Below are 25,549 nucleotides of genomic sequence, written 5' to 3' on the forward strand. Positions count from 1 at the left end.
TAAAAATGTAATTTGTTATGTTTTGCTTCGAGACTGGTCTTGCTATAGGGACGCAAGCCATCTTCCCTCTGCCTGAAGGGCTAGCCACACCCAGAGGTGACTGCCAAATTGAACAAGAGCATGAGGTGATAGACTTCGGCGTCGTGGGCCTTGCCTCACGTCAAATCATCTGGATCATGCCATCATCTGACTTTCTGCCCTCCCCCCAAAAAGTTTTAGAACCCTGTACTTGTGTACAGGTGATTCCAGCCCAGCCTGTCTACCCGTGTCCATGTTTGGGATTCACAGGTGGTAACTTCCTGCCAGGTGAATGGTGTCTGTCTATATTAGAACGATCCCATGTAGGGCAAAAGTGGTTTTATTTAACATGCAGCAGAACAAGGGCAGAGGAGTTGGTACATCCGGTATAGTTGATTCCATGAAGCAGTGACCTCAACAATCACGAGGGACACTCATAATTGTAATGTCTAGTGCTTTACATAAAGGTACACGTCCACCTAGACATTCCAGGGCCGAAGCAGCCATTCTGGAAAGTTCTTGGATTTATTCCTTAATTAGTGAGATGATTTGGTTTTGACTTGTCCAGATGAAGCAGTGAAACCTGCTTGCTAGAGACAGGGAAGAAGGGGCGGCAGCCTCGGAGCCGCATGCGGCCAGGGGCTGCTGTGAGCCCGAGCTGCCCGCTCCCCCAGAGCTGCTTCTCGGGAGCAGCTGCGGGTCGATTCGGTGCTCACGGTCTACGTGGTTCGCCTCACGAGGCTGGCTCACGCTAGCTGGGGCCGAGTGCCGTGAAGCAATAGGGTCTGGTGGTTTGGTCCAAGCATAGCCCCTCACCACCTCCAGACCCAGCATCTCGCTGACAGCACCCCATCCTATGTTGCTGGGGGACAGTGGGGATTTGGGGGCAGCACAAGAGGACATCCATCTAGTGCAACGTGCTTGACCCTGAGGCTTCCTCAGCCCAACCAGAGGTGCCACACAGAGGCAGGGGTGGGGAGAGGGGGCAAGGCCGGACACCGGGCTTGGGAGGTGTCCTCCCCTTCACACTGAGGACAGCGGTTTACTTCATGCCAAGCAAGAGGTAGTGAGTAGGGTGGCTATCCCGTGGCAGGAAATGCGCTCCAGTACCTGCTTCCGAAGGGGAGATACTCGCTCCCGCTTCCCTTTCTATCCCTAGCTGACTCAGGAGGCCAGAGCTGCTGGGCTGAGTTCCAGGGCCTGCTGAGATGTCCACAGGACAGACACACCCTGTCATGTGCTAGGGACACATGGACCACTCATGCCGCGGCGTGGCCGGCTGCTGCTGCCCACGGGGCGGGACGCGGAGCAGCGCAGCAGCTTCTCGCAGGACCATTGACTGGGAGGTCCACCTGGGAGATGGCAGCGCAGCCGGACAGCAGGGAAGCACAGGCTAGCGACAGGCTGCAGTGTGGTTCAAGCCACCTGTCTTTGGGGTGTGAGGACCCGGTGGGTTCTTGAGGGGGTCGGAGAATTTTTCTTTAGAACCTTCCCTTGGGCATCAGGGAATTTCTGCAGGAGAGGGGAAACCCATCCCAGACCAGCCAGGGAAGCTAAGCTCGGGGCCACTCCCCACCCCTTACAGTAAGTATATGGCTACTTCAAGTCACACAGGTAGATAGAAAACAGGTCCTTTAGGGGCCCGAGGAGGGGAGGATCACAGCAGCGGGCCTCTGGTCCACGTCAAAGCTACAGATTCTGCCGTCAGGATGGTGATCAGACCGACTGGAGCCTTTCTGGCCAGGGCAGCCTGCCTGCCTGCCTTCCGAGGGGAGGTCCCAGCGTCCTCTGGGGTCATAGGCTCCCCCACTGCTCCACCGGAGGAAACTGGTCCACCTCTCCCAGCTCCGTGCTCAGCTGCTCCCCCAAGGCAAAGGTCAGCCTATACCGAAGCCGCACCTTCTCCTGTGACGGAGGGCGGCAGGTGAGAGGGGGCCCAGTGCCCCACTTCCCTGCCACCCACCTGGTCTCCACGCTGTCCCCACCACACCCGCCCATGCCCGGGCGCTGGACGGGGAGGACGGGACCCTGCTCACCTTCAGTGGGTTGGCCAGCAGCATGACCTGAGTGATGGCCGCAGGGGGCTGGACGGGACTGAAAGGAGAGAGCTCCGTCCCAGAGGGCGGCTGCAACTTCACTTTCATGGACTAAAGAGAGAGAAAGTCCTTTGAGGAGAGCTGGCTGGTGGGTGCCAGCAAGCCCGGCATGAATCACAGTGCCTTCTGCCGCCACTGCAGACGCCCGGGGAGCCAGGGGTACCTTGGGCACCGCAGCCTGCAGCACGATGCTCTTGATGGGCAAGGGAGCTGTATTCAGCATGGACACCACCACCACCAGAACATCGGGCCTGCCTGGCGGACACTCCTTGGCAAAGTGGAAGAGGATGCGGAAGCCATTTTTATCGTAGGCTGTCACAGGAAGGGCACTGCCTGTAAGAAGGGAGCACATGCGTGGTAGGAGCGTGTGCAAGAGACATATCTGAGCCCAGGCGGTGCCCGCTGTAGTCAAGTGGGAAAGAGAAGGGTACAGTGTGGCTCTAAGTACAGTGCTCCCTTATGTAGTCCAGGACTGCTGGGGGCTAAGGTCACACAGCCACAATAAGCAGAGGCTGAGACAGCAGGCAAGCGGACCGTTGGCTACAAGGGCTGTCTGCACAGAGGGCCTGTGTCCACCCACTGCACACCCTACAGCGCTCTGGCTACGAGCCCTCCCCGCTCCAACACCTACTAGGCTTGATGGATTCCAGGGGCACATGGACACTGGCCAGGGAGAGCTCGGGCCCCTTCACAGGGCTGCCTTGGGGCTGGAAGGCTGGTGGCTGGAAGAGAGGGCTGCTGGGCCCAGCAGAGAAGGGCAGGAGAGGCCTGGCTGGGGCAGAGGTGGGGAGCCGGGGGGATGCGGCGGCCCCAGGGGGAAAGCAAGAGGAGACAGGTTTCACCAAGCCTGAAGTCCTGGGAGGCAGGAAGGAGGACAGAAGGCAAGTTGGACAGCAGCCAGCGAGAGCTCTTAGCCACCCCACCCCCACAGCTGCTGACCCGGCTGACCAGAGGGGCTCTCCACCCCCTCAAGGCTCACTCTGGCTTGCACACCCGCCCCCCTCCCCTCCCCCATCTTCCCATCCTTTACACTTTGGCCTCTTCCAGAAGCTGACCAAGGCCGTCCAGGGGGCTCAGGGCGGTGTCCCCCAGCCCTGAGCTGTGGGGCTCAGGGGCTGCGGGCTCAGCCTTTGGGGGCAAAGCTGGGGTGAGTCCGGAGGAGAAGATGAAGGAGCCGGTGGCGGGGGCAGGCATGCCAGCTGAGGCTCTAGGCGCAGGGAAGGCAGGTGGCAGAGCTTGGGAGGCGCTGGAGGCAGGGGCAGAGGGGGGAAGCAGAGGTCCATCTGAGGGGCAGCAGGCGGCAGGCCCTGGCCGGGGTCTGAAGAAGTCCAGCTCCGACTGTTCACCCTGTGATGGAGACAGCGGGTTAGCGAAGGGCTGGGCGCGGGGGCCAGCTCGCCACCCATCCAGTCCTTCAGGGCTGTCCCGTCAGCCCTGCTCCCTGGGAGGCGCCGCACTGCGGCTGGGCGCGAGGAAAGAGAGGGCTCTTTTTTCTGATGTCACCATCATGGTGCCCCTACCTGGAACAGGTGCCACTGGCTGCTTCCAGCTGAGTCTTTAGGAGGAGCAGGGGGGGCTGGGTCAGTGAGGCCTGAGAACACAGAATTTTACATGGTCCCCCAAAGCTCATGTGACTAGAGGTGTCCAGTGCTGGGGTGGGGGAAGGGCCTCAGGCAGCTGTGGGGTGGCTGTGGGATCCCCTTTCCTTTTTATATGCAGGGCCTCCTGGAGGAGGAGCAGAGCAGACCCCTGGACTCCATCGGGAAGGCCGTCCTGGTGGCCTCGGGGCGGCAAGCACACTAGACACCCCTCAGTCTTCTGACTCCACACGCCTTTCTTCCCCAGACCCCCCCCACCAAGCCCCGTGTAGCCACCTGCAGGACGCACCCAAGCAGAGGAGCTCCTCGTCCAGCAGGGACAGGCCATTGCTTGTGCTGTGGGGCCCCGGGGGGGCCTCGGCCTGGCTGGAAGAACGACTGCGTGGGGGCCCCGCGGTCTGGGGGGGCGGAGGGAGGATAGGGATGCCTGAGGAGGGCGGGGCGGGTGCTGGGGCCAACGCTGGGGATGAATTGTCGGGTGTGTCCAACTCAGCAAGGTCGATGAGAGTGCCCTGGCCGGACGGGTTGTTTCCTGGATGAGTCAACAGAAGGGATTGAGTGGGAGTGATCAGCAGCGGGTCCAGGGGTCCCGAAGCAGGAGGCAGAACCCGGGACGAGGTAGCACTCTTGCTTCAGGTCTAACCCCATGGCATTTCTTCCAGGGACATCCAGAAAAGCAAGCTGGAGCAGGCAGGCAGGGAAAGTCCCATCCGTACCTCCTGGCCTCCGGGAGCTGCTGGGCCGTCAGGCCCCGGGTCCGCTTGGGGTCGGTGTGGGAGGCTGGGGCTGGTCGGGAGGGCCCCAGGGTGGGGAAGCAGAACATTTTACCTTCCGAGTCCGGCAGGGTTGAGGTGGTCACATCACCATTGACCATCTGCCCTTCAACAATCGCTTTGTAGGAGTTGATGACCCGGGAGAGGTTGTCGCTGGCCTGCAGGATGTCCCCTAGAGCAGAAGAAAGGCTCCTCATTCCTGGCCGTGACCGTGCCCACGCATGGATCCAAGTTCCTGGTTCATCTTTGCCAACTACTCTTTCCTTTTCACTCACCTAAACTATTGTCATTGTCCTCGGTCTCGCTGGCTAGTTTAAATAATGTCCGTCTCTTGTTCTCACACCGATCATACAGCTCCTGGGAGAGACCCAGACAAAAGTCACAACGGAAGAGGCCCTCAGAAATCATCTGACTCAGGGGTGCTGTCCAGAAAATGGCAGGGCTCCCTAAGTGCCCCAGACAGCCTTCACCAGCCCTGTCACTCAAGCCATGAACATCAAGTGTCAGTCAGTGGGCTGGCCGAAGGGAAGCAAGCCCCTCGGGCCCCCAGCCGCCACGCGCCTTCAGAACTAGAGCGTTTACCCAGCCACACTATCAGGACGCCGGGGCAGCCCCTCTCCCCAAATTTCCCCAAGGCAGAAAGGAAAGGCCGAAAGCGGAGCGAGCCCACCTTCCACGGACCGCCTCCATCTCCCTGATGCCCCCCAGATCAGGCTCACGACAGCGAGCATGGCATCCCCACCCCCGGCCAGGCTCCACGGGCAGCTGCTACCTTCATGAGCTCCTTGTCGGCAGGCGAGGAGTGTTCGTGGCTGTAGTGCAGCAGCATCTCGTGCAGCAGCTTCACGTTGTTGCTCACCTCCTCCAGCGTGTGCATGCGCTTGGTCACCTTCTGGATCCGAGCCTCGTCCTGCATCGGCCAAGAGGGCCGGGAGAAAGCGAGCTCAGCGGGCCGATCTTCCCACCTCACCAGGTGCGATGGTAGCACGAGAAGAGCGGCCAAGCCCTGGAGCTCAGCTCTGCTCAGTGTTTCGTGGGACCACAGGCCTGTTACAGTAACCTTCCCCTCCCAGTACCTTTCCCAGTGTCCTGACCCTCTCTCGTGTCTCCATCCTGTTCTCCCCCCAGCCCCAGGCCTCCAGCCCTCCTCCACCTCCTCTTCCTCCTCGCTGCAGTGAGGGCTGGGGGCAGGGGACTTCTGCACTCTGGCCCCTGCTCCTCCCCCCATTCCCACGAGGCCCACTCACTTCCTTCACCATGGACTTGATGAGCTTGTTGGCCTCTTGCAGATCATCTGGGTTTTTGCTCTTCAGCAGCTTGGCTAAAAGCTGGAAGAGAAAGGTATGAAAAGTGACAGGAAGAGGTCACCCACCTGGAGGACCACCATGGAAACGATGGAACTCCTAGAGAACCAAGCAAAGCCGTTTCCCCGATGCTGCCACTTCTCAGCCCGTAGAATCCCAGGCCCAGAATATACTTTACCTTGGATTTCTCCTCATCATCAAACACAGGGTTTTTGGGACGAGGGGGTGGAGAGGGGATCAACGTTCTGTCCATGGGGATTGGGGGGTCAGATTGTACTATGCCTGGGAGGAGATACAAAGGGCAGAGCGCATGCTCAGGGCATGGTCACCTTGCCCCCTCTGCCCTGTGATGAAGACCCAGCAGAGGGGGCAGGAGACGGGCCAGGCTGCTCACATTTCTACCACCAGACACCCACTGAGCTGGGCCCTGATGACAAATGTGATTCCCTTTAGGGAAAAGGAAAGAGCCTGGGGACCGCTACCCCGCCCCCCCCCCCCCACTTCTCTCTTGCCTTGGCTGCCTTTAGAGCTGGAGGAAGGTGGACACGTACCCTGTCTCTTCAGCATATGGTAGGCGTCTTTGATCTTGGCTTCTTCCGGCAGGGCCACAGTCCAGCTGTAAAGCAACTCGATGACCTTGGTCTTCACTTTCTCGGACACCCTGTCTCCCAAGTACTAGGAAACAAATGGAAACGGGAGAATCTAGTAACTGAAGTTTGGAGGCAGAGCGTCAGGTTCTTGTCATGGCAACGGAATGCTCGCACAGTAGTCGGTCCCCAAGATGGCTACAAGCCAGCAGATGTCAAGGTGTGAGAGCGAGGGAGGGGAGAGACCCCCAATGGAGCGGCTGAATCTACGTGGACGGGGATGGGGAGGTCTCACTGCACTTCCACATGCGAGGTGCCTGAAGCCTAACTGCATTCTTGCATGAAAAGCCATTTCCTAGAGCCCTACAGAAACCTCTGGCTGGGCACTGGTGGCTCCCACCTGTAATCCTAGCTGCTCAAGAGGCAAGGGTCTGAGGATCAGTTTGAGGCCAGGTTGGGCAGGAAAGCTCGAAAGTGGAGATGTGGTTCAAGTGGTAGACTGCCAGCATTAAGTGAAAAAGTTAAGGGACAGCACCCAGGCTGAGTTCAAGCCTCCAATACTGGCACCAAAAAAAACAAAAAAAAAAAACAAGTCCACAGAAGCAAGGAAATTGTCATTGACTGACCTTCGGAGAGACAACTTTGATTAACTCATTCAAAAACCGGAACTTTCCCACTTCATTATGAAACCTCCTCCCACAGTTCTTCATGCACGCCTCCAGCACCTGTCGGCAACAGGGGGAGGCTCTCGGTGACGGCAGCTCTGGTTCTGGTGCCAGAAAATACTCCCCGGGGAAGCAGCGCATCCTAAGTGGGGTGCAGGGTGAGCCACAGCCCCTGGCCATGCCCCTCACGTGGTTTACGTCGGCTGTGATACCGTGCAGGAGCCAGTCCCCCCACCCCAAGCCAAGTATCTCTAAACATTGCCGAATACCCCCTGGGGTGAAAGCCTCCCTCCTTGAGAATCACTATGTCAAGACCTTGACTCTACAGCCACCATGACAGACAGAGGGGTGCACCATTGCTTCTCCAGAAGCTGCATGAAGTCCAGGCCAGGGAGGGCTGCAGACTGCTGTGAAAATGGCTCCTGTCTAGTTTGGGGAGAGCCAGGAGGTGCTCAGTACCCTGTGGTACTTGATGTTTTGAACTCTTAGTTTGGATCAAGGCTGAGGTCTAGCCTGGAAACACACCCGTGGGGGCAGCTTCGCTGGTACATAAATTATTTTCAGCTGTAGAATAAACTGTGCTCACCTCACTCTTGCCTGACTCTCAAGTGCTGGGATTTCTAGCAACCTCTCTGAGCGCCACACTGGGCTCAAGGCCTCGCCTTCGAGGCGCCCCCCGCGGGCAGCTCTGCTTCTCCCAGTGACTGCGTGCTGTGCTGGAGGGGTTGATGCCTCCACTCCAGACAGCTCTGAAGCCTCAGGCACGGCCCCCACACTTGTGGACTGGTTGACTGAATAAGGATCAAAGACTTGGGGCTGACTTTTGGGCACAAACTCTCAGGATTACCAAGGGCCCGCTGGGTGCAGGAGGAAAGGCCTGGGTGGGTGAGGGCTTCCTGCTTTCATCTCTGGGAGCAAAGACCTACCGTCAGGGCCTGAAGTGCCTCCCATTCCTGTGGAGACTGGATCTTGTGGGCTAACAGCCGGACAGCGATCTGGGGCCTGGTGGATGAGTAAACGTTCACAGTCAGTACCTCACCTTGGATCCTGAGGCCAGGCCTCCAGGCCACTTTGGGGCTGTCTTCTGTTCCCCCAGCCCCCTCGTCCCCTCCCCGCAAAGACTCACCCTTCAAGTTCCTTGTTGATTTGATCACAGAAGCCAATTATGTATTCCCAGTCCTCCTGGCGGTTGGAAGGATTGGTGGCTTTATCTTGGGACAGAATGAAGAGGACACTTATCAAGAGCAAAGGAAACACAAAGGAAAATTTTCTTCACAACTTTAAAAAAATCAGCCCTAGGGCTTGAACTCAGGGCCTGGGTGCTGTCCCTGAGCTTCTTCCATCAAGGCTAGTGCTTATCAATTTGAGCCTCAGCACTACTTCTGGTTTCCTGGTGGTTAATTGGTGATAAGAGTCTCATAGAACCAAGATCTTCAGATCTTAGCCTCCAGAGTAGTTAGGATTAAAGGTGTGACTACTGGCACCCAGCTTTCTTCACAATTTTCAGGCACCAAAAATTTGCTTCCAAATTCTTTCTTTCTTTCTTTTCTTTCTTTTTTTTTTTGCCAGTCCTGGGCCTTGAACTCAGGGCCTGAGCACTGTCCCTGGCTTCTTTTTGCTCAAGGCTAGCACTCTGCCACTTGAGCCACAGCGCCACCTCTGGCTTTTTCTATATATGTGGTGCTGAGGAATCGAACCCAGGGCTTCACACATACAAGACGAGCACTTTACCACTAGGCCATATTTCCAGCCCTGTTTCCAAATTTCTTGTCTCACATAGAAGCCTTAATAATTCAGCCAGCAAGCAAACACTAATTCTGATTTCTACTCATATTTTGGAAGATGTAAATGAAAGAGAAATCTTCAGCCTTATGGAGCTCAGCGAGTAGACCAGGATCCAAAGAATAAACACAAATACAGATGATTGACATACCCATAAATACCTTTATAAAGCTTGCAGATTGGGGCTGAGAATGTGGCTTAGTGGTAGAGTGCTTGCCTAGCATGCATGAAGCATGGGTTCAATTCCTCATACCACATAAATGGAAAAAGCCAGATGCGGCGCTGTGGCTCAAATGGCAGAGTGTTAGCCTTGAGCAAAAAGAAGCCAGGGACAGTGCTCAGGCCCTGAGTTCAAGGCCCAGGACTGGCCAAAAAAACCAAAAAAAAACCAAAAGGAAAACGTTGTGGTACTGGGGCTTGAACTTAGGGCCTAGGCACTATCCTTGGCTTTTTTTGCTCACAGCTGTCACTCTACCACTTGAGCCACAGCTCCGCTCTGGCTCTTTGGTGGTTAATGGAGGTTAGAGTCTCACGAACTTTCCTGCTCCAGCAGGCTTTAAACACAGGTCCTCAGATCTCAGCCTTCTGAATAACTAGGATTACAAACATGAGCCACCGGTGTCTGCCCCCCATTTTTGAAGCTGCATACGGTGCTCATCACTGTCAAATGAATGTTTACTCAGCCCCTATTAAGTAAGCGCCAGCCACTGTGCTGTCTATCCCTGGACCACATCAATGGGATGGAGCACTCAGCACCCTCAGTTTAAACGGCCTTCCGCCATCACGCAGAGACAATGCTGGAGAGTTCTGAAGGCTGCTGAGGTTTAAGTTCCTGGCACTGAACGAAAAAATCTTGTAACACTTGGTTTCAGCAGTCTTTTCTGTTCCCTAGCACCAGTGCTTACAGGATGGTCCACCTGAGGAGGTTCAATAGCTTTCTGCCTCTTCCAAAAGGCACTTCCAAACTGTTTGCTAAATTTAGGCCTTCAGGCTCAGCGATATATACCCTCTTGACACACTCATGTCACCATGAGACTGACAGCTCTCTGACAAGGGAGAGGGTAGAAGTTCCTGAATTCTGATGTCTTATGGGTGTTTTCTTAACTTTAAAAACCACCAGTTAGAAGCCAGGTGCTGGTGGCCCGTGTCTGTTAATCCTAGCTAGTCAGGAGGTGGAGATCTGAGAATCAAAGCTTGAAGCCAGCCTGGGTAGGAAAGTCCAGCAGGAAAGTCTGTGAGACTCTTTATCTCCAATGAGCCACCAGAAAAGCAGAAGTGGAGCTGTGGCTCAAAGTGGTAGAGCAATAGCCTTGAGCAAAAACACTCAGGGGCAGAGCCTAGGCTGAGTTCAAGCCCTATGATCACCACCACCCACAACAAAATCACCAGATAGAGCCAAACTTTGGAACTAATACTACAGGATACCATGAAGCTGAGACTCAAAAGTACGATGCTCTCAGGAGCTATACCACCCCTAACACTTCCATCTTTTGAGAAGAGTGATATACCCTGAGGTTCATCCTATCTGCAATGGAAAAGTGTTTTCCAAATAGAGTAACATGGGGGCTGGGAATATGGCCTAGTGGTAAAGTGGTCGCCTCATATACATGAAGCCCTGGATTCGATTCCTCAGCACCACATATACAGATAAAAGCCAGAAGTGGCGCTGTGGCCCAAGAGGTAGAGTGCTAGCCTTGAGCAAAAAGAAGCCAGGGACAGTGCTCAGGCCCTGAGTCTATGCCCCAGGACTGGCAACAAAAACAAAACAAATAAACAAGTAGAGTAAAATGTGGGTCCCAGGCCCCACGCCCAGTGGACAGTCAACGATCATCCCGTTCTTGTTCTCACTGCTCCTCTCCCTGGAGCACTGACACCTTCGGGAACACTCCCAGTTACTTTTCCCAGCCTTCCTGCACTCACACCTGGAACCCCACTTCTCCATACTCTCCACTATGAATCTGCGGGGTGCACTCAGCCTGCACAGGGCACAGAAGGCCTGGCCAGAGGTGTGGCCGGTGCCACCTTCCCAGCGACTCCAGCTCAAGGCCACCCAGATCCCAGCAGGGGCACACGGCCCCCTGACCCACTCAACGGTCTCTTTCCCCGGCACTAGAGTCTCCCTCGTAGACCCTGACTTCTGGAACCACCCCTTTGGGCACTGCTCTGACTCATGGTTTCTATTTTGGGGCCTCTGGTGAAAGCCTCATCCTCCGTTTATGTGCTTCTAAATTTCCAAATTTTCCAGCTCTTATTCTCGGCTTACTTCTATCTCTAGCACTGACTCTTGGGGGACAGACAAACATCCCATGGTGATGGAAACAGGAGCAATGAGTACCCACCCCATCCTAGCATGGCTCCGACGCCCTATGGAAACCCAATTCCATAGGGCAGTGATTGGAGATGGACATGCAAGCGCACGGGCCGAAAGAGATCAGGGTCAATCTGTATGCTCAATTTTTTTTTTTTTTGTGCCAGTCCTAGGCCATGAACTCAGGGCCTGAGCACTGTCCCTGGCTTCTTTGTGGCTAGCACTCTGCCACTTGAACCACAGCGCCACTTCTGGCCGTTTTCTGTATATGTGGTGCTGAGGAATCAAACCTAGGGCTTCATGTATAGGAGGCCAGCACTCTTGCTGCCACTAGGCCATCTTCCCAGCTGCTGCATGCTCAATCTTGAACCAGGATGTGGTCAGCTGCCGTGTCTCACTCAGCACTCCCCTGCCCTGAAATGAAGGACCAGTGTGCTGGACCTGAAGGGACTACAGACCTACCCTTGAGGCAGTTGTGCCTTTCTGGTTCAACATGGGAGAAGAAATAACCAGTATATAAAGCCTGACTATCTAATTAGAAGGGTTAATTTGGTAAAGAAATGAACCTGAAAACACTCGTCATTTCTCCTGACTTAAAAAAAAATGTCTATAAATGGTGCTACTATTCAAAAACCCATTTAGCTCCCACTCCCAGGCCCCAGGGCTTGAAATATAGCTGCTGATTCCCCTCCCTACCCATTCCTTCTCTGTGTCTACTCTAATCTCTCAATTTCTTTTTTTTTTTTTTTTGCCAGTCCTGGGCCTTGGACTCAGGGCCTGAGCACTGTCCTTGGCTTCTTTTTTGCTCAAGGCTAGCACTCTGCCACTTGAGCCACAGCGCCACTTCTGGCCGTTTTCTGTATATGTGGTGCTGGGGAACTGAACCCAGGGCCTCATGTATATGAGGTAAGCTCTCTTGCCACTAGGCCATATCCCCAGCCCTCTCTCCATTTCTTGTCCACAATACCTCCTTGCTTCTACAATTTCCTCTTTCTATGTAAAGCCCTGTATCAATCCTCCAAACATTTTTTATTTCATCAGCTACACAAGAGCTAGGAGCTTGAAAACCACGTGCTTCTGGCTCAGACCTATAATCCTCACTACTCAGGAGGCTGAGGTCTGAGGATTGTGGTTTGAAGCCAGCCCAGGCAGGAAAGTATGTGAGCCTCTTATCTCCAATTAATCACCTAAAACCCAGAAGTGGAGTTGTGACTCAAGTAGGAGAGCACTAGCCTTGAGCAGGACAATGCCCAGGCCATGAGTTCCAGCCCCAGGACAGGAAAAGAAAGAAAAGAAGGAAGGACAGGAGAGGGGAGGTGGAGAGAGATGGACTCGGTAAGAGTAGAAAATTTTTCATTTATGTTTTGTTTTTGTTGCCAGTCCTGGGCCTTGGACTCAGGGCCTGAGCACCGTCCCTGGCTTCTTTTTGCTCAAGGCTAGCACTCTGCCACTTGAGCCACAGCGCCACTTCTGGCTATTTTCTGTATATGTGGTGCTGGGGAATTGAACCCAGGGCTTCATGTATATGAGGCAAGCACTCGTGCCACTAGGCCATATCCCCAGCCCAAGAGTAGAAGTTTTTCTTGGGCTGGAATCTCATTTTGCAGAATCTGGTCCTAACATCCCAGGCTCTATCTCACTACATCCTTCTAGGAGTAGAAAGCTTGCTCGAGCCTGCCAAACTTCGTTGCTGCGTGCTCCAAACACACTGGCTCCCCTCCACATCATCATCCAGTGTTTTCTTACCCTATTTTTCCAGTTCTCTAAGGCCTTGTTTGACTTGTCTCCGTAACCCCAGTTTCCTAAAGAAACTGCATTATGATTATCTTTTCATTTCTTTATCCATTCCAGCATCACATCTATCAAACCAAAAGCAAGGACTACTTGGCCTTTCAATGGCTTTTCTTCTGGACGCTGGGGATCCAACCCAGGGTTTGTGCATGCTAGGCAACTAACTGTTCTGCTTCTAAGCCATATTTCAACCCTTTCTTGAACTTTTGATTTTTCCTAACACCTCACAGAGCAGGACAGTGCTCTTTTGTGGTAGGATTGAAGTCATCAGAAAATAGTTTCTGGGGAAGGAGAATATGAAATGGGTGCTGAAGCATTTCAGTGGAGCGAAGAGGAGCAGGGCCTCCAGGTTAAAGGAGAACAACATGCATTTGTGCACTGAGAACACCAGAAGGACCAACGCAGGGAGAAGCATCAGATGGCCATATTGAAAAAGGCAGGAAATAATGAGGGTCAGATTACAGGGTAGTAGTACATTTGGCTAGTAATAGAATGACTTGATTCAGAACTGCTCTTCTGGGAGCAGAAAGGATCAAGGAAAGAAGAGAAAAGGAGAGGCCCGAAGCATTACCCAAAGGGAGCTGCTGCGGTAATTGAAGCAAATGGTGTGACAAGGACCTTCACTTACGATGATGCTGACCCTAAGCACTACTGTTTTCCCCCAGGGGGTGGGGATGGATACAATTCACATCACTCAATCATAAGAACTATAAACAGAGGATAAGTGTGGAAAATCCCTCCCCCCTTCATGTTGAGATTTGAACTCCAGGCCTCCAACGTGCTAAGCAGAATTCTATGAGTGGAGCCATACCATCAGCCAGGAATAGAAGAAATCTAAATAAAATCTAAGCACTGCTACAAAGGCAAAACTAACAGGAATAATTCAAGGTCAACTGTAGGCTCTATAGATGCCCTCTCCTTCTTGTCACCTTCTCCTATTTCTAAGTATTTCTAAACAAAGCCCATTAACCTTAGGTCACTTAAATTACTCCATTAACATTCACAAACCAAACCAATTCCACAGTGTTTACATCCAATATGGGTATATAAACAGTTTGATTAGAATCAGTGTTATCCTTTTAAGGTTTTGTGACAGCAGAACCTGCTCTGCTAGGATACTTGGCATACAACTTTGTGTGTGTGTGTGTGTGTGTGTGTGTGTGTGTGTGTGTGTGTGTGTGTGTTCATCAGAACTGGAGCTTGGAATCAAAGCCAAGATGCTGTCCCTGAGCTCTTCCACTCAAAGCCGGCACTCTACAACTTTGAGCCACAGCTCCACTTCCAGTGTTTTGGTAGTTAATTGCAGGTAAGAGTCTCGCAGACTTTCCTATCCTGGCTGGCTTCTAACCTCCATCCTCAGAACTCAGACTCCTGAGTAGTGAGGATTACAGGTGTAAGTCACCCGGCCCTGAAAATGTAATCTTAATTTCTTCCCTTCTGGGGGATTTCTTTTTTTTTCTTTTTGAAAGTCCTGGGGCCTGACCTCTTTGCCTGGGCACCGTCACTGAGCTGCTTTTTGCTCAAGGCTAGCACTCTGCCACTTGAGTCACAGCACCACTTCTGGCTGTTCTGTGTATGTGGTGCTGAGGAATCGAACTCAGGGCTTCATTACAGCTAGGCAAGCATTTTACCACTAAGCCACATTCCCAGCCAGGGGATTTCTTAAGATTAGGCAACAACTGTGTCCAACAACTGTCACCTGAAGACTGGACTCAGTGAGATCCTGATACAAATCAGCAAGTACCTATGCAACTTACCCAATCTATCCGGCCCAATTTCGATCACTGCTTAATGAGGCTTCCAGGGGGAAGGGGCAAGTTCACTTACTAACTCCTCACTTAGGGGTTAATAAGTTCACCAATCAACTTTATTAACCTCATTAACTGCCTGCTAACAGGCGAGCTCCAATTCCCTCAGAGCAATGTGAATTAGCAACTATAGTAATGCACCCCCATGGCTATACCTTCACACACCCCTTCTTTAACCTGCCTTATAAGTGTGTCTGTGTGGGGAGGGAGAGGGGGAAGCCCCGAACCCTCACACCATATAACGCTTCGCCCCCACAAAAAAGGTCCGTCTTCCACCGTCACTCTCTTCGTAAGATTACTTCCCCTGCAAACCTTCTGCCCGAGCAAAGCGGTCCCTTCTCGAACACACGGTCCCACTGGCAAGCCACCCATCACTCCCGGAGCCGAAGCCTGTCCTTTCCAAACCCTGGGGATCGGGTGTGCAGGGGTCCCGCAATGCCGGGCCGGGGGAGGGCCCTACACCCTCCTCCCCAATGCACCGATGTCTGTCACCCCACAGAACCGGGCTGTCACGTTCCAGGGGCCTAGGAGCCCTCGAGCTGTCACCGCCGCGCGCGGGAACGGGAGGACGCGCCGAGGGAAGCGGCGTATCGCGAGACGCTCGCCCCGGGGGCGAGCCCGCGGAGCCCGGGCAGGGGTGGGGGTGGGGGGCGTCGGGGCGCGCGGACCGGGCATGCCGCTCGGTGGCAGGCAGACGCGGCGCGGCTACTCACTCAGCCAGGACTCCAAGCTCTCGCCTTCCGCCTCCGCCATATTGCAGCCGCCCGGGCCAGCCCCGCGGCGTCAAGCCTCGCGAGATTCTGCACGAGACGGTCGGCGGTGCGGCATACATGGGGGCCTGAGAGGAGGTGGTGCTGCCGCCGGAGGTCGCGCCAGACTGCGACAGTTACTGGGACTATTAATGTGTTCTTCTGGATCTTCGTTGTTTTTTCTTTTCTTTTTGTGCGCGTCGGGGTGAAAGACTTTAACGCGCGAGATTGAGACTTTAGGCCCCTGTGCCGTCTTTAACCCGTGTATCTCGCCATTCGCTCAGGCGTGCCGAGGGCAGCCCTCGCGGGGTCCTCGAAGCCGGCCAAGATGGCTGCCCCCGCGCTGAGAACGGCGCCCGGGTGGTCCGGCCTGTCGCTCGGGGTGCTGCGTGCTGCTTGGCAGCTTCCGGGGTGAGAGGGCGGCGGGTCTCCGGGCGCGCCTCGTGGGTCTTTAGGGAAGGATTGCCAGGAAGGAAGGGAGCCCCGGGAGGCCGCGCTGCGCCCGGGGGAAGGGAACCCGAGCCTCCCCCTGCGCGACCTTGGGCCCGGGCCCGAGCGGCCAGATCGGTCCCGAGCCCGAAGCTGGGCCGGCGTGGGAGCCGGCAGGGCCAGGAAAGGAGATGCCGTCGGGGTTCGCCGAACCTACTGTCTGTCGGCCCTGGACAGGGAGCAGGTCCTTCTGCCTCTTGGGACAAGAGCCAGAATTCCGGGGGTGCATGTCTAGCTTGGGGTGCTTGGCGCCGCTAGCCCTCGTCAGTGGGCCTGGCAAACATGCCTATTGTTAAGTCAAGCTTATTCACTTGTGGAGTCAGCTTGTTAGCCTCTTCTTTCCACTCCCAGGTTAACCCAGGTGAGATGGAGCCGCTATGGCCCTCAATTCAGGGATCCCCTAACTGATAAAGAACATTACCGCAAACCTCTGGCCGAACTCACCCGGGAGGAGAAATATGAGCAGGAGCTCAAGAAAACGCAGCCCATCAAAGCTGCCCCATCCGCGAAAACCAGCTCTGTGTTTGCAGACCCAGTGATCAGGTTAGATGGAAACCCTTTTGTTTCGTGGACTGGGACTATCCCAGGGAGGGACTATGGTAAGGCATTTCTAAATACTGCCGGGCAGCTCGTGCCTGTAACCCATTAGCCTGTGCAGGAAAGTCCAGAATACTCTTTTATCTCCAAGTAACCAGCAAAAAGCCAGAAGTGGGACTGTGGCTTCAATGGTAGAATGTCAGCCTTGAGTGAAAAAGCTAAAGACAGCACCTAGGCTCCGAGTTCAAGCCCCGGTACTGGCACAAGAGTTAAAAGTGAAAAAAAAAAAAAAAAGAATTCCATGATACAGCTTTGGAAAGCTAACCATGTTCCTTTTTTTCTTTCTTTCTTGAAGTAAGTTCACCAACATGATGATGAAAGGAGGAAACAAGGTACTGGCCAGATCCCTCATGAACCAGGTAAACAGTTCTTCCTGTTGTTTGTTTGGTTTTGGTTGTTTTCCTCTAGCCTTGGACCCTTCCTGGTACATCTCCACTTTAAAATTAGAGAATGGGTCAGGCATTAGTGGCTCATGACTGTGATCCTAGCCGCTCAGAAGGCTGAGATCTGAGAATCTTGTTCAAAGCCAGGCTGGGCAGGAAAACTCCAAAACCTGGAAGTGGTAGAGCACCAATCTTGAGCAAATAGAACTGCAGGACAGAGTCTAAGCTCTGAGTTTGACTCACTACCAGCATCCCTCCCCCCCCCACACACACACACAAAGAGTACAGAATGAAGCTGGGTACAGGCCTGTAACACTATTTGGAAGCAGAAGCAGGATTGTGAGTTTGAGACTAGCCAGGGAAAAATTGGGGAGATACTTACTCAGAAACCAAATAAAGTGTAATCCTATTTACTCAGGAAACTGAGATGCGAGGATTTCAGCTCATAGCCACCCTAGACAAGAATGTCTGTGAGAGTCTTGTCTACAATTAACTACCAAAAAGCCAGAAGTGACGCTGTGGCTCAAGTGGTGGACATCCAGCCAGGATCAAAAATAGTTAATGGATGGTGCCCGGCCCTGACTTCAAACCCCAGTACTGGCACAAAAATAAATAAATAAATAAGTGGTAGAGCTCATGTCTAGCAAGCTCAAAGCCCAATCACTAGTACTATGAAAAATTAAGGCCGGTCGCTAGTGGCTCATGCCTGTAATCCAACTACTCAGGAGGCTGAGATCTGAGGATCACAGTTCAAAGCCAGCCTGGGTAGGAAAGCCTGTGAGACTCTTCATCTCCAATTAACTACACCCCTCTAGAGAAATGCTGGAAGTGGAGCCGTGGCTCAAGTGTTAGTGCTAACCTGAGCAAATAAGCTTATGGCAATACCCAGATACTAAGTTTTAAACCCCAGGACTGATGTGTGTGCGCGTGCACGCACACATACATCCTTGTGTGTGAGAAAATGGAGGCTTTGTTGCAGTCCTGCAAGAGTGTCACTTCCCTTACATCAGCGCACCCTGCCTGTACTAGCCAAGTGAAACAGGAGAAACTTAGAGCCATTTGTACTGGATGTGCTGAGGAAGGAGCTGCCCGGCCAGGGCTGATGCAAGTAAAAGGCAAGGTGCTAAGCTAGTAAATTCTGTGGGGAGCCTGAGCGGCCCTTTCTGATGTCTCCCTTTGCAGACTCTGGAAGCAGTGAAAAGGAAGCAGTTTGAGAAGTACCACGCTGCTTCTGCAGAGGAACGGGCAACCATTGAACGCAACCCCTATGTCATCTTCCACCAGGCACTGAAAAACTGTGAGCCTGTGATTGGGCTAGTATCCATCCTCAAAGGTGGCCATTTCTACCAGGTGATGGGGGCAAGAAAGCAGGGCTGCCTACCTGTGGAACAAGGCAGGGGTGGGAAGGCACAGAATTGGGCCAGGAGTCATGGTCCTCTAGATTTAGGACTTGTCAGGATCCACTCCTCTGAATCCTGTAGTATAGACAGAGATCACAGGTAGAGATAGATAGAAAAGAGAACCCAGCTGCTGGTGGCTCACACCCGTAATCCTAGCTACTTGGGAGGCTGAGATCTGAGGATCTTGTATGTGGTACTGTGGCTCAAAGTGGTAGAGCGCTAGCCTTAAGTGAAAGAGCTCAGGGACATGGCCTGGGTCGAGTTCAAGCCTTACAACAACAACAAAAAAGAGCAAAGAAGTGGCTAAATGACATCTTCTGGGGGTCTCTCCCCTCCCTTCTGTCCAGCGTCCTGTATCCCTAACATGTAAATTTCTCAGGTTGAAGGTCTCTGTTTATTGTGCCTGTATTTTTATTTATTTATTTATTGATTGATTGATTGATTGATTGGCCAGTCCTGTGCCTTGGACTCAGGGTCTGAGCACTGTCCCTGGCTCCTTTTGCTCAAGGCTAGCACTCTGCTACTTGAGCCACAGCGCCACTTCTGGCCGTTTTCTGTATATGTGGTGCTGGGGAACTGAACCCAGGGCCTCATGTATATGAGGTAAGCTCTCTTGCCACTAGGCCATATCCCCAGCCCTGTGCCTGTATTTAGCACAGTGCTTAACCCATAACTGATGATTCATTAGTTTGTTGGACTTAATGAGACATCTCTATTTGAGCATTTAACCATTTATTTGTTGTCCTAAGATTTTCTTGGCCTGTTTTGGGGTCTAAAGACAGGACTTTCTTACTATGTACACCTTCAGTGTCTGGCATGGCCCCTGACCCATAGTGGAACCTGGGAAATGATTCTTGTAGTTACCCTTGGTCTGATGTAGCTAAGTCCCTCCAGCTCTTCATGCTTGTATCAGTGTGGTAACTTTTCCTTTTAGGAGGACAAGGGGCTTGTATTGAGTATTTGCGGAGTAGGTGGCCTTCTGTCTGTTAAACTGAAGTCACCCAAGGGTGAGAGAAGGCCAAAGAAACAGACCTAGAGAGGCTCCTCAAGAGCCTTACTGGGGCTGTCCAGGGGAGGCAGGAGGCCCAGACCTGGCGGGCCCTTTCACCCGAGCCGTTCGCTTACCCAGGTCCCTGCACCGCTGGCCGACCGCCGCCGCCGCTTCCTGGCTATGAAGTGGATGATCACTGAGTGCAGGGAGAAGAAGCACCGGCGGACTCTGATGCCCGAGAAGCTGTCACACGAGCTGCTGGAGGCTTTCCACAACCAGGGCCCGGTGATCAAGAGGAAGCACGACATGCACAAGATGGCCGAGGCCAACCGTGCCCTGGCCCACTACCGGTGGTGGTAGAGGGAGGAGCCACTGGAAAGGACCTGTGACCCCTGTGAGTCAAGGACGTCTTTCTTCCCGCAAAGGATGGAGCAGTGTGCTGATGGCCCATCTTTCCTTCAGGGCTACAACTGGTGTCCCTCCCCTGCCCCTAAGGAGGAACTACCCCTCAGGAATCCCCTCCAAGAAACTCAGGCCACTCTTCTCTTCCCTCAGCTGGGGCTACACATCTAGACACTGAAAGGAAGCAGTTTTAGTATGAGAAAGATTTATTAGAAAATCCTCGGCCTGGCCCGGTGAGTGAGTGGCCATTTCGTTACAGCTGACTGGAGCTTGTCCCATGGCAGTCATTGTACAGAGTGTGTCAAATGCAGTGTCTGCTGTGACTTGTGTTCCGTCTCCGCTCCTCGGCGTCCTAAAGCATCGCGATGGCTGTGGTACCCCACTGTACAGATGGGGAAACGAGGCACCGTGGTAGTGCTGTGCCAGTGGTTACACGGTACGGTGGTTAGGAGCTGCCCCTCTGGCCTGGCCCAGGTGGGAAGCAAGAGGCGGCCACTGGGAAGAAGCAGCGGAGCGGGTCTGTTGGGCGTCTTCTAGGTCCTTAGTGGAGGGAGGAAACCAGGCAGGACCACTGAGTTAGGTAGGGAGGTGGGACAGTTTAGAAGGGACCTCAGAGAGGCAGGAACTCTGTTACCAACTTCAGAGGAGAGTTCCAGAATGGCTGGTGCTGTGGCCAAGCCTAGTCAGACACCTCACTGTAGTAATACTTGTGGGCAGCAGGCGTGGTCTTCCAGCCCGCCGCCCGGAACTCGATGATCTCCAGCAGCAGCAGGTGCGACAGGGAGCTGAGACTGGTTTGGAGGAGGAAGCCATCCCGGATCAAGAAAAAGAGGTCATCCATGCGCTGCCCGTTCATCTTCTCCAGCTGTTCCCCAACCCGGTGCAGCTGCAGCACCAAGCAGTCCACCTGCAAGGGCAGCAGGAAGCCTTCTGTTGAGCGCCAGACACCGATAGCACTTGCCGAGTGCCAGCTTCTGTGCTCTGCCCTTGCTGTGTTCATTCTTCATCCTTACGCCATCGTGGGTACTCATCAGCTTGCTTGGAACATCTGGCCAGGCTAGACTCAGACCTGTCTCCTTGGGTTGCTTAGCCCCTCTCTCCTGCCTGCTTTTTACTTCCTGACCCAGGTTTAGTTTCTGAGCCAACTGTTCCTACAGCCGGCCGTGGCGCTCTCGCCGTTCCTACTGGCACTTGGCTCTCCTACTGGGAAGGAGGCTGCTGAACTAGTCGGGTTTGGCTGCTCTGTTCTGGATACGTTCCAGACCCAGCGGCCTGTGGTGTCACTGCCGCAGGCCTTAAATGCCCCCGCCAGGCTCCTGCCCAGCAGCGATGCCTTCCAAGGGCTCTGCAGAGGGAGGCTGGCATCCTGAGCCAAGTCAGGCACCAGCTCCCCAACCACTCACCTCCTCCTCGTTGCTTAGGCTGTCGGGCTGGGCCAGCCGGAAGAGGCAGTCATACACGGGGTTCACGAGGGCCATCATCGGCATGTTGCTCACCTGTGTGGAGGAGAGGGGTCAGGGCAGCTGTGTTAGCGGCCCTGGGGAAGCTGTCCAGCCTGGCCTTGGAAACGCCTCTGCCTCACAGGGTGGCTGCCCAGGCCTCACCCTCAGGTAGTCAAAGATGTTGCAGATAAAGGTGACATAGCAGACCCAGGCCTGCAAGGAGCGCGCTCGCAGCTGCTCCCGGGCCTGGTACTCCTGCTGCAGCCGGTTGAGGAGTCCACGCCGGAAGACATTCTGGCCTGCTTGTTTACTCTCTGCCTGTGAGCCAGGGAGAGGGTGATGAGAGCCAGAGGGACGGTGCTGTGGCTACCCCACCCATCCTGGCCTCTCCCTGTACAGCTCTATTCTGCTAGCTCGCCTGTGCCCCTTCCTGAGGCATCGTAAAGCAGCTCCCTCTCTGCAACTCCCCAACCTGGATGATGGCGTAGCACATGCGTCCTGCTTCCTTGCTGAACACACAGTCCTGCAGAGAGTGCTCCACAATCACATTGGCCACTTTCTCCAAGTCCACGGCACCTGGATCTAGGGTTGAGACAGGAGGGAACCCAGAGCTGCCCGTTGGCACACTTTCCTCCACCTACTTCTGTGGATATTAGATGTCCTCAGAGCACAGTTGACACTTCAGGAGTCTACCAGGATGTAGCTCAGCGGGTGAGCACTTGCCTACGGAGCGTGAGACTCGGGGCTCCATCCCCACCACTATAAAGGAAACAGGAGGAAAAACTCCAAAGGAAGGGCTGGGAATGTGGCTTAGCGGTAAAGTGCTTGCCTAGCATGCACGAAGCCCTGGGTTCAATTCCTCAGTACCACATAGAAAAGGCTGCAAGTGGTGCTGTGGCTCAAGTGGTAGAGTACTAGTCTTATGCAAAAGAAGCTCAGGGACAGTGCCTAGGCCCTGAGTTCAAGTCCCAGGACTGGCCAAAAAAAAAAATCCAAAGGGCATGGGCGGAAACCATGCCTAGGAGCAGCCCTGGCCTTCAGCCCCCTGGTTGTCTAAGAGACAATGGGTTACATTGCTGGAAAAGACCAAAGTATGACTGTCTCAGGGCACACGTTTTCCTAGTTGTGTAGAAACGACTACTGAACATCAAATTCCACAGCAGTTTCACAGGTGCATCCCAATACCCCACAGGCGCAGGCCCAGTACTGGAGCAGCAGGGGGTCCCACAGGCTCAGAAGGATGTAGCTAATTGTTAACCAGGTCAAACTCCAGTCCTGACTGCCCAAGTGGGAAAGCGGGTCCTCCATCGTCTGTCCAGATCCTGCAGCTCTGCATATTAAAGCTGTCAGAAAGCTAGCCAGCCTCAAAGGCGTAAAGGGCAGCAGCCCTGTTCTCTTTCATGGGTACTTAAAGGCTTTACAGGCAGAGATGTCTGATTCATCCTCCCCAAACCGGCCTGGATGTAGGTTGCCTCTGGTTTGAGTTGTCTCGTGACTCCTGTTCCCAGACAAGGGTGGCGCCCGCCCAAAGGCGGGCTGGAGTTGCCTGGACTCCCCTGCTCACCTTTGAGTGCTGTCTTCAACAGCTGCTGGGTCTCTGCGTCAAAAGACTGGATTTTATACTCTTCTCTACCGGCCTCCCCCATGACAATGGGCCAGCCGCAGCCGCAGCAGCTCCCCACTGAGCCGGGGCTGTCACCGCACCTGAGAAGAAGCCGGGAGGGACAGGGCCTCAGGTGTGCGGGGGGGCGGGGCTTCCCTGCGCCTCGCGCCTGGGCGGGGCCAAGCACCACTGGAAACAGGTGCCACCGAGCCAGCCCAGGCATTCGGCGGCTGGCGGCGAGCCCGCCAAGCTCGGCTCCCGGCACGGACAGGGTGCCAGCCAGGCACCTGCGCAGCCTAGGCAACCCCAGGCTTCGGAGATCAGGAGAGGTGCAGGGCAGAGGCCGCTCACCCTCCCTCTCCGGGGAGGCAGGTTTATTTTTGGCCAGTGTTACGGTAGACGCGAGCTGGGGCGCCTAAGCCGGAGGGCGGGCGGGGCAAGTGTCAGGCTGGGCGGAACGGTCCGTCCCGGCAGAAGGACAAAGCTGAGGACGCCACGGGCGGGCGGGCGGACCTACACGCCAGCAGGAGTCCAGCCTTCTCTAGATTCCTCTAGAGTCCTCCTCGGTCCGCCACGCTCACCCGGCAGCCCCGGGCTGGGGCCGGCCCACCTGGGCGGGCGCCGGGGCCGCCTTCGCCTCCGCTTCCTCAGCCAGCAGTCCCGGCTCCCCGTGTCCCCGCCCGCTGGGGCCGGGGCCGGGGCCGGGATTGGCCTGCTAAACTGGCTCCCGAGTGGCCGAACCCCAGCCCTGCCCCCTCCACGCTCGTAATTACTGGGCTGCAAGCTGGGTCCTTCCTCCTAGAGCGCCGAGCGGGTGACGCGTCCCGAGGTGGCGCCCGCTGGAGGCCCCTCTGCCAGTGGCGCCGCCCCGGGCCCCTCTGCTCGCGGACGGTCCCCCGGGTCGGCGGAGGCGATCGTGGGGCCCTACAAGCCGTGGGGGCCCCGCGAGCCCGGGCCGCCGTGAGGTCCCGCGGCCCGAGCGCCGGGACCCACCTGCCGCGCCGGTGCCGCGCCCGCGTGCCCCGGCTGAGCTCCTCGCCCGCGGCGCGGGGCGGGCTCGCCGGCGCCCTCTGCCGCCCAGGGCCCGGCCTGCACGGCTCCGCCTCCCGGGTCCAGCGCCACGCGCCGGGGCGCGGTCCCGAGGCCCCGCGCGGACGGAGCCCGCCCGCCCCGGGGGCCGAGCCGCTTCCCGGTGCGCAGGAAGCCCGAGGGCCGCGTGCCCCGTGCGGGGTCAGCCCGGCGGGTCCCTCCGGAGCTCCGGTGACCGGATCGGGGCTGATTTGGCCCCGCCGTGTGGGAGGAGCCCGCGGAGGGCGTGGCCGGGCCCGACGACGGGGCGGGCGGCCAGCGTCCCCGCTTCTACCCGGGGGAGGACCGGGACGCCCCGCCGAGCCGCACCGCCGAGCCTCGACCCCTGGCCGAGCGACACCGCCCCGTCCGTGGGGAGCGGCGCGCGCCCGGCCCGGCCCCCCAGCTCCGGGGAGCCGCCATGGCGGTCAGGAGCCGCGGAGGCGCCGAGTTCTCCGCACAGCGAGGGAAGCCGGTGTGCAGGAGGGCGCCACGCAGTAAAAGGAAAATGCGCCCGCGCGGCAGCTCGGGCCTCGCAGCCCCGGCCCCGACTTGGAAGGAACGTTCGCCCGTGGGCTGTGGGGCGGAGGATGGACAGCACGGCCAGGCCAGGGGCCGCCACGGCAGGGGGAAGGGCCCGGATGAGGGGGGTGCAGGCGAGGGTCCGTCCCGTAGGTGTGGCGTTCAAGCTGCAGCCAGGGCCCCGGGCAGGGGGAAGGTGCGGCCCCCTTCCATCCAGCAGGCCTAAGGGTGCTGTTTTCCTTCCCTGCCCCTGCAACTCAAGTTGTGTGGCCCCCTGGGAACTTCCCTGGTGCCAGCTGTGCCCCCCCCCCCAAACTGGGCTGCCATTCAGGGTTAAGAGGACCCACAGAGCTCCATGCTGAGCAGAGGCACAGCCTGAGGTGACACTGATGCCAAGTCCCTGGTTGCAAAACCTTCACCCCCACTAGAGCTAACCTGCCTTCCTGTGGCAGGGATCATCTGGGGTAGCCTGGGGGAGTGACCCCACTTTTCTACTCAAGCCAGTCAGCTCAAACACCCCACTTCCTGTCAGCTGTCGGGCTCTTTACATCTGCCCGCATGGTCCTTAGCAAAAGTGTGAGGCTGGGGTGGTGGCTAACTCAGGGGGCTGAGATGTGAGGATCATAATTTGAAGGCAGCCCAGGGAGGAAAACCTGAGACTCTCATCTCCAGTTAACCAAAAATCTGGAATGGTAGAGTGCTTGCCTAACACGCATGAAGCCCTGGGTTCGATTCCTCAGCACCATATATACAGAAAAGGCTGGAAGTGGCTCAGGTGGCAGAGTGCTAGCCTTGAGCGAAAAGAAGCCAGGGACAGTGTTCAGGCCCTGAGTTCAAGCCCCAGGACTGGCAAAACAACAACAAACCACCAAAAATCTAAGTGGAGCTGTGGTTCAAGTAGTACAGTGGCAACTTTGAACAAAAAAAAACCAGGGGCAGCACTTAGGCCCTAAGTTCAAGCCCCAGTACTGGCACGCACGCACACGTGTGCACACACACACACACACACACACACGGAGTGGGCGCGGGCTTGGGTACCAGTGCCCTTGCAGAGTTAACTGTTAACGGTCTTGGCTTGGGGCTTTGGGAAACCAGTGGGTTCCAAGCCTGTATGTCTAGGAACCCGGCTGCTAGAGCGGAGCCAGAGGTGGGGCCCTCCCTCCACACAGCTCA

The 25,549-nt window shown here is 55.6% G+C and overlaps 3 protein-coding genes across 5 annotated transcripts; 1 reads left to right on the top strand and 2 right to left on the bottom strand.

The window, feature by feature from the left end:
• Window positions 1–340: 340 nt before the first annotated feature.
• Gga3 (golgi associated, gamma adaptin ear containing, ARF binding protein 3) lies at window positions 341–15,544 on the bottom strand. Of its 2 annotated transcripts, XM_048367205.1 has the most exons (17): window positions 15,444–15,544; window positions 8,168–8,252; window positions 7,968–8,043; window positions 7,003–7,101; window positions 6,341–6,464; window positions 5,968–6,071; window positions 5,733–5,813; window positions 5,258–5,395; window positions 4,761–4,842; window positions 4,541–4,657; window positions 4,002–4,244; window positions 3,635–3,705; window positions 3,145–3,461; window positions 2,746–2,969; window positions 2,278–2,447; window positions 2,055–2,165; window positions 341–1,923 (listed from the first exon to the last, which is right to left on the bottom strand). In XM_048367205.1, exons 1-17 carry the CDS (start codon window positions 15,481–15,483, stop codon window positions 1,813–1,815), a joined length of 2,193 nt encoding a protein of 730 aa, XP_048223162.1. In that variant the 5' UTR covers window positions 15,484–15,544; the 3' UTR covers window positions 341–1,812. The 2 variants fall into 2 exon arrangements, with proteins under 2 accessions (XP_048223162.1, XP_048223163.1); XM_048367206.1 differs by lacking the exon at window positions 2,746–2,969 and having other exon boundaries at window positions 2,278–2,443.
• A 148-nt stretch (window positions 15,545–15,692) lies between these two features.
• Window positions 15,693–20,060, top strand: Mrps7 (mitochondrial ribosomal protein S7). Its single transcript, XM_048367210.1, has 5 exons — window positions 15,693–15,890; window positions 16,320–16,511; window positions 16,861–16,924; window positions 18,131–18,298; window positions 19,478–20,060. The coding sequence occupies exons 1-5, from the start codon at window positions 15,808–15,810 to the stop codon at window positions 19,697–19,699; spliced, it is 729 nt and encodes a 242-aa protein (XP_048223167.1). The 5' UTR covers window positions 15,693–15,807; the 3' UTR covers window positions 19,700–20,060.
• A 146-nt stretch (window positions 20,061–20,206) lies between these two features.
• Window positions 20,207–24,030, bottom strand: Mif4gd (MIF4G domain containing). 2 transcript variants are annotated; one of them, XM_048367211.1, is made up of 7 exons: window positions 23,780–24,021; window positions 22,748–22,887; window positions 21,656–21,765; window positions 21,346–21,501; window positions 21,145–21,237; window positions 20,387–20,648; window positions 20,207–20,347 (listed from the first exon to the last, which is right to left on the bottom strand). In XM_048367211.1, the coding sequence occupies exons 2-6, from the start codon at window positions 22,827–22,829 to the stop codon at window positions 20,421–20,423; spliced, it is 669 nt and encodes a 222-aa protein (XP_048223168.1). In that variant the 5' UTR covers window positions 22,830–22,887; window positions 23,780–24,021; the 3' UTR covers window positions 20,207–20,347; window positions 20,387–20,420. The 2 variants fall into 2 exon arrangements, with proteins under 2 accessions (XP_048223168.1, XP_048223169.1); XM_048367212.1 differs by having other exon boundaries at window positions 20,207–20,648; window positions 23,780–24,030.
• Between the last annotated feature and the right edge of the window lie 1,519 nt (window positions 24,031–25,549).

This window comes from Perognathus longimembris, chromosome 17 (genome assembly GCF_023159225.1).
Source record: "Perognathus longimembris pacificus isolate PPM17 chromosome 17, ASM2315922v1, whole genome shotgun sequence".
In the NCBI taxonomy this organism is placed as follows: Eukaryota; Metazoa; Chordata; class Mammalia; order Rodentia; family Heteromyidae; genus Perognathus; species Perognathus longimembris.

What these genes read in the sequence shown, in the direction of transcription:
- Gga3 (XM_048367205.1), bottom strand. Translation starts at nt 15,483, where the DNA reads ATGGCGGAGGCGGAAGGCGAGAGCTTGGAGTCCTGGCTGA. An exon ending in ATCAACAAGGAACTTGAAGG is followed by an intron (nt 8,044 to 8,167) that starts GTGAGTCTTTGC and finishes CTCATCCACCAG; the next exon opens with GCCCCAGATCGCTGTCCGGC. An exon ending in CTTCTGGAAGAGGCCAAAGT is followed by an intron (nt 2,970 to 3,144) that starts GTAAAGGATGGG and finishes CCTGCCTCCCAG; the next exon opens with GACTTCAGGCTTGGTGAAAC.
- Mrps7 (XM_048367210.1), top strand. Translation starts at nt 15,808, where the DNA reads ATGGCTGCCCCCGCGCTGAGAACGGCGCCCGGGTGGTCCGGCCTGTCG. An exon ending in GCTGCTTGGCAGCTTCCGGG is followed by an intron (nt 15,891 to 16,319) that starts GTGAGAGGGCGG and finishes TTCCACTCCCAG; the next exon opens with GTTAACCCAGGTGAGATGGA. An exon ending in CCAGATCCCTCATGAACCAG is followed by an intron (nt 16,925 to 18,130) that starts GTAAACAGTTCT and finishes CTCCCTTTGCAG; the next exon opens with ACTCTGGAAGCAGTGAAAAG.
- Mif4gd (XM_048367212.1), bottom strand. Translation starts at nt 22,829, where the DNA reads ATGGGGGAGGCCGGTAGAGAAGAGTATAAAATCCAGTCTTTTGACGCA. An exon ending in GTTGAAGACAGCACTCAAAG is followed by an intron (nt 21,766 to 22,747) that starts GTGAGCAGGGGA and finishes TCTCAACCCTAG; the next exon opens with ATCCAGGTGCCGTGGACTTG. An exon ending in GCCTAAGCAACGAGGAGGAG is followed by an intron (nt 20,649 to 21,144) that starts GTGAGTGGTTGG and finishes CTGCCCTTGCAG; the next exon opens with GTGGACTGCTTGGTGCTGCA.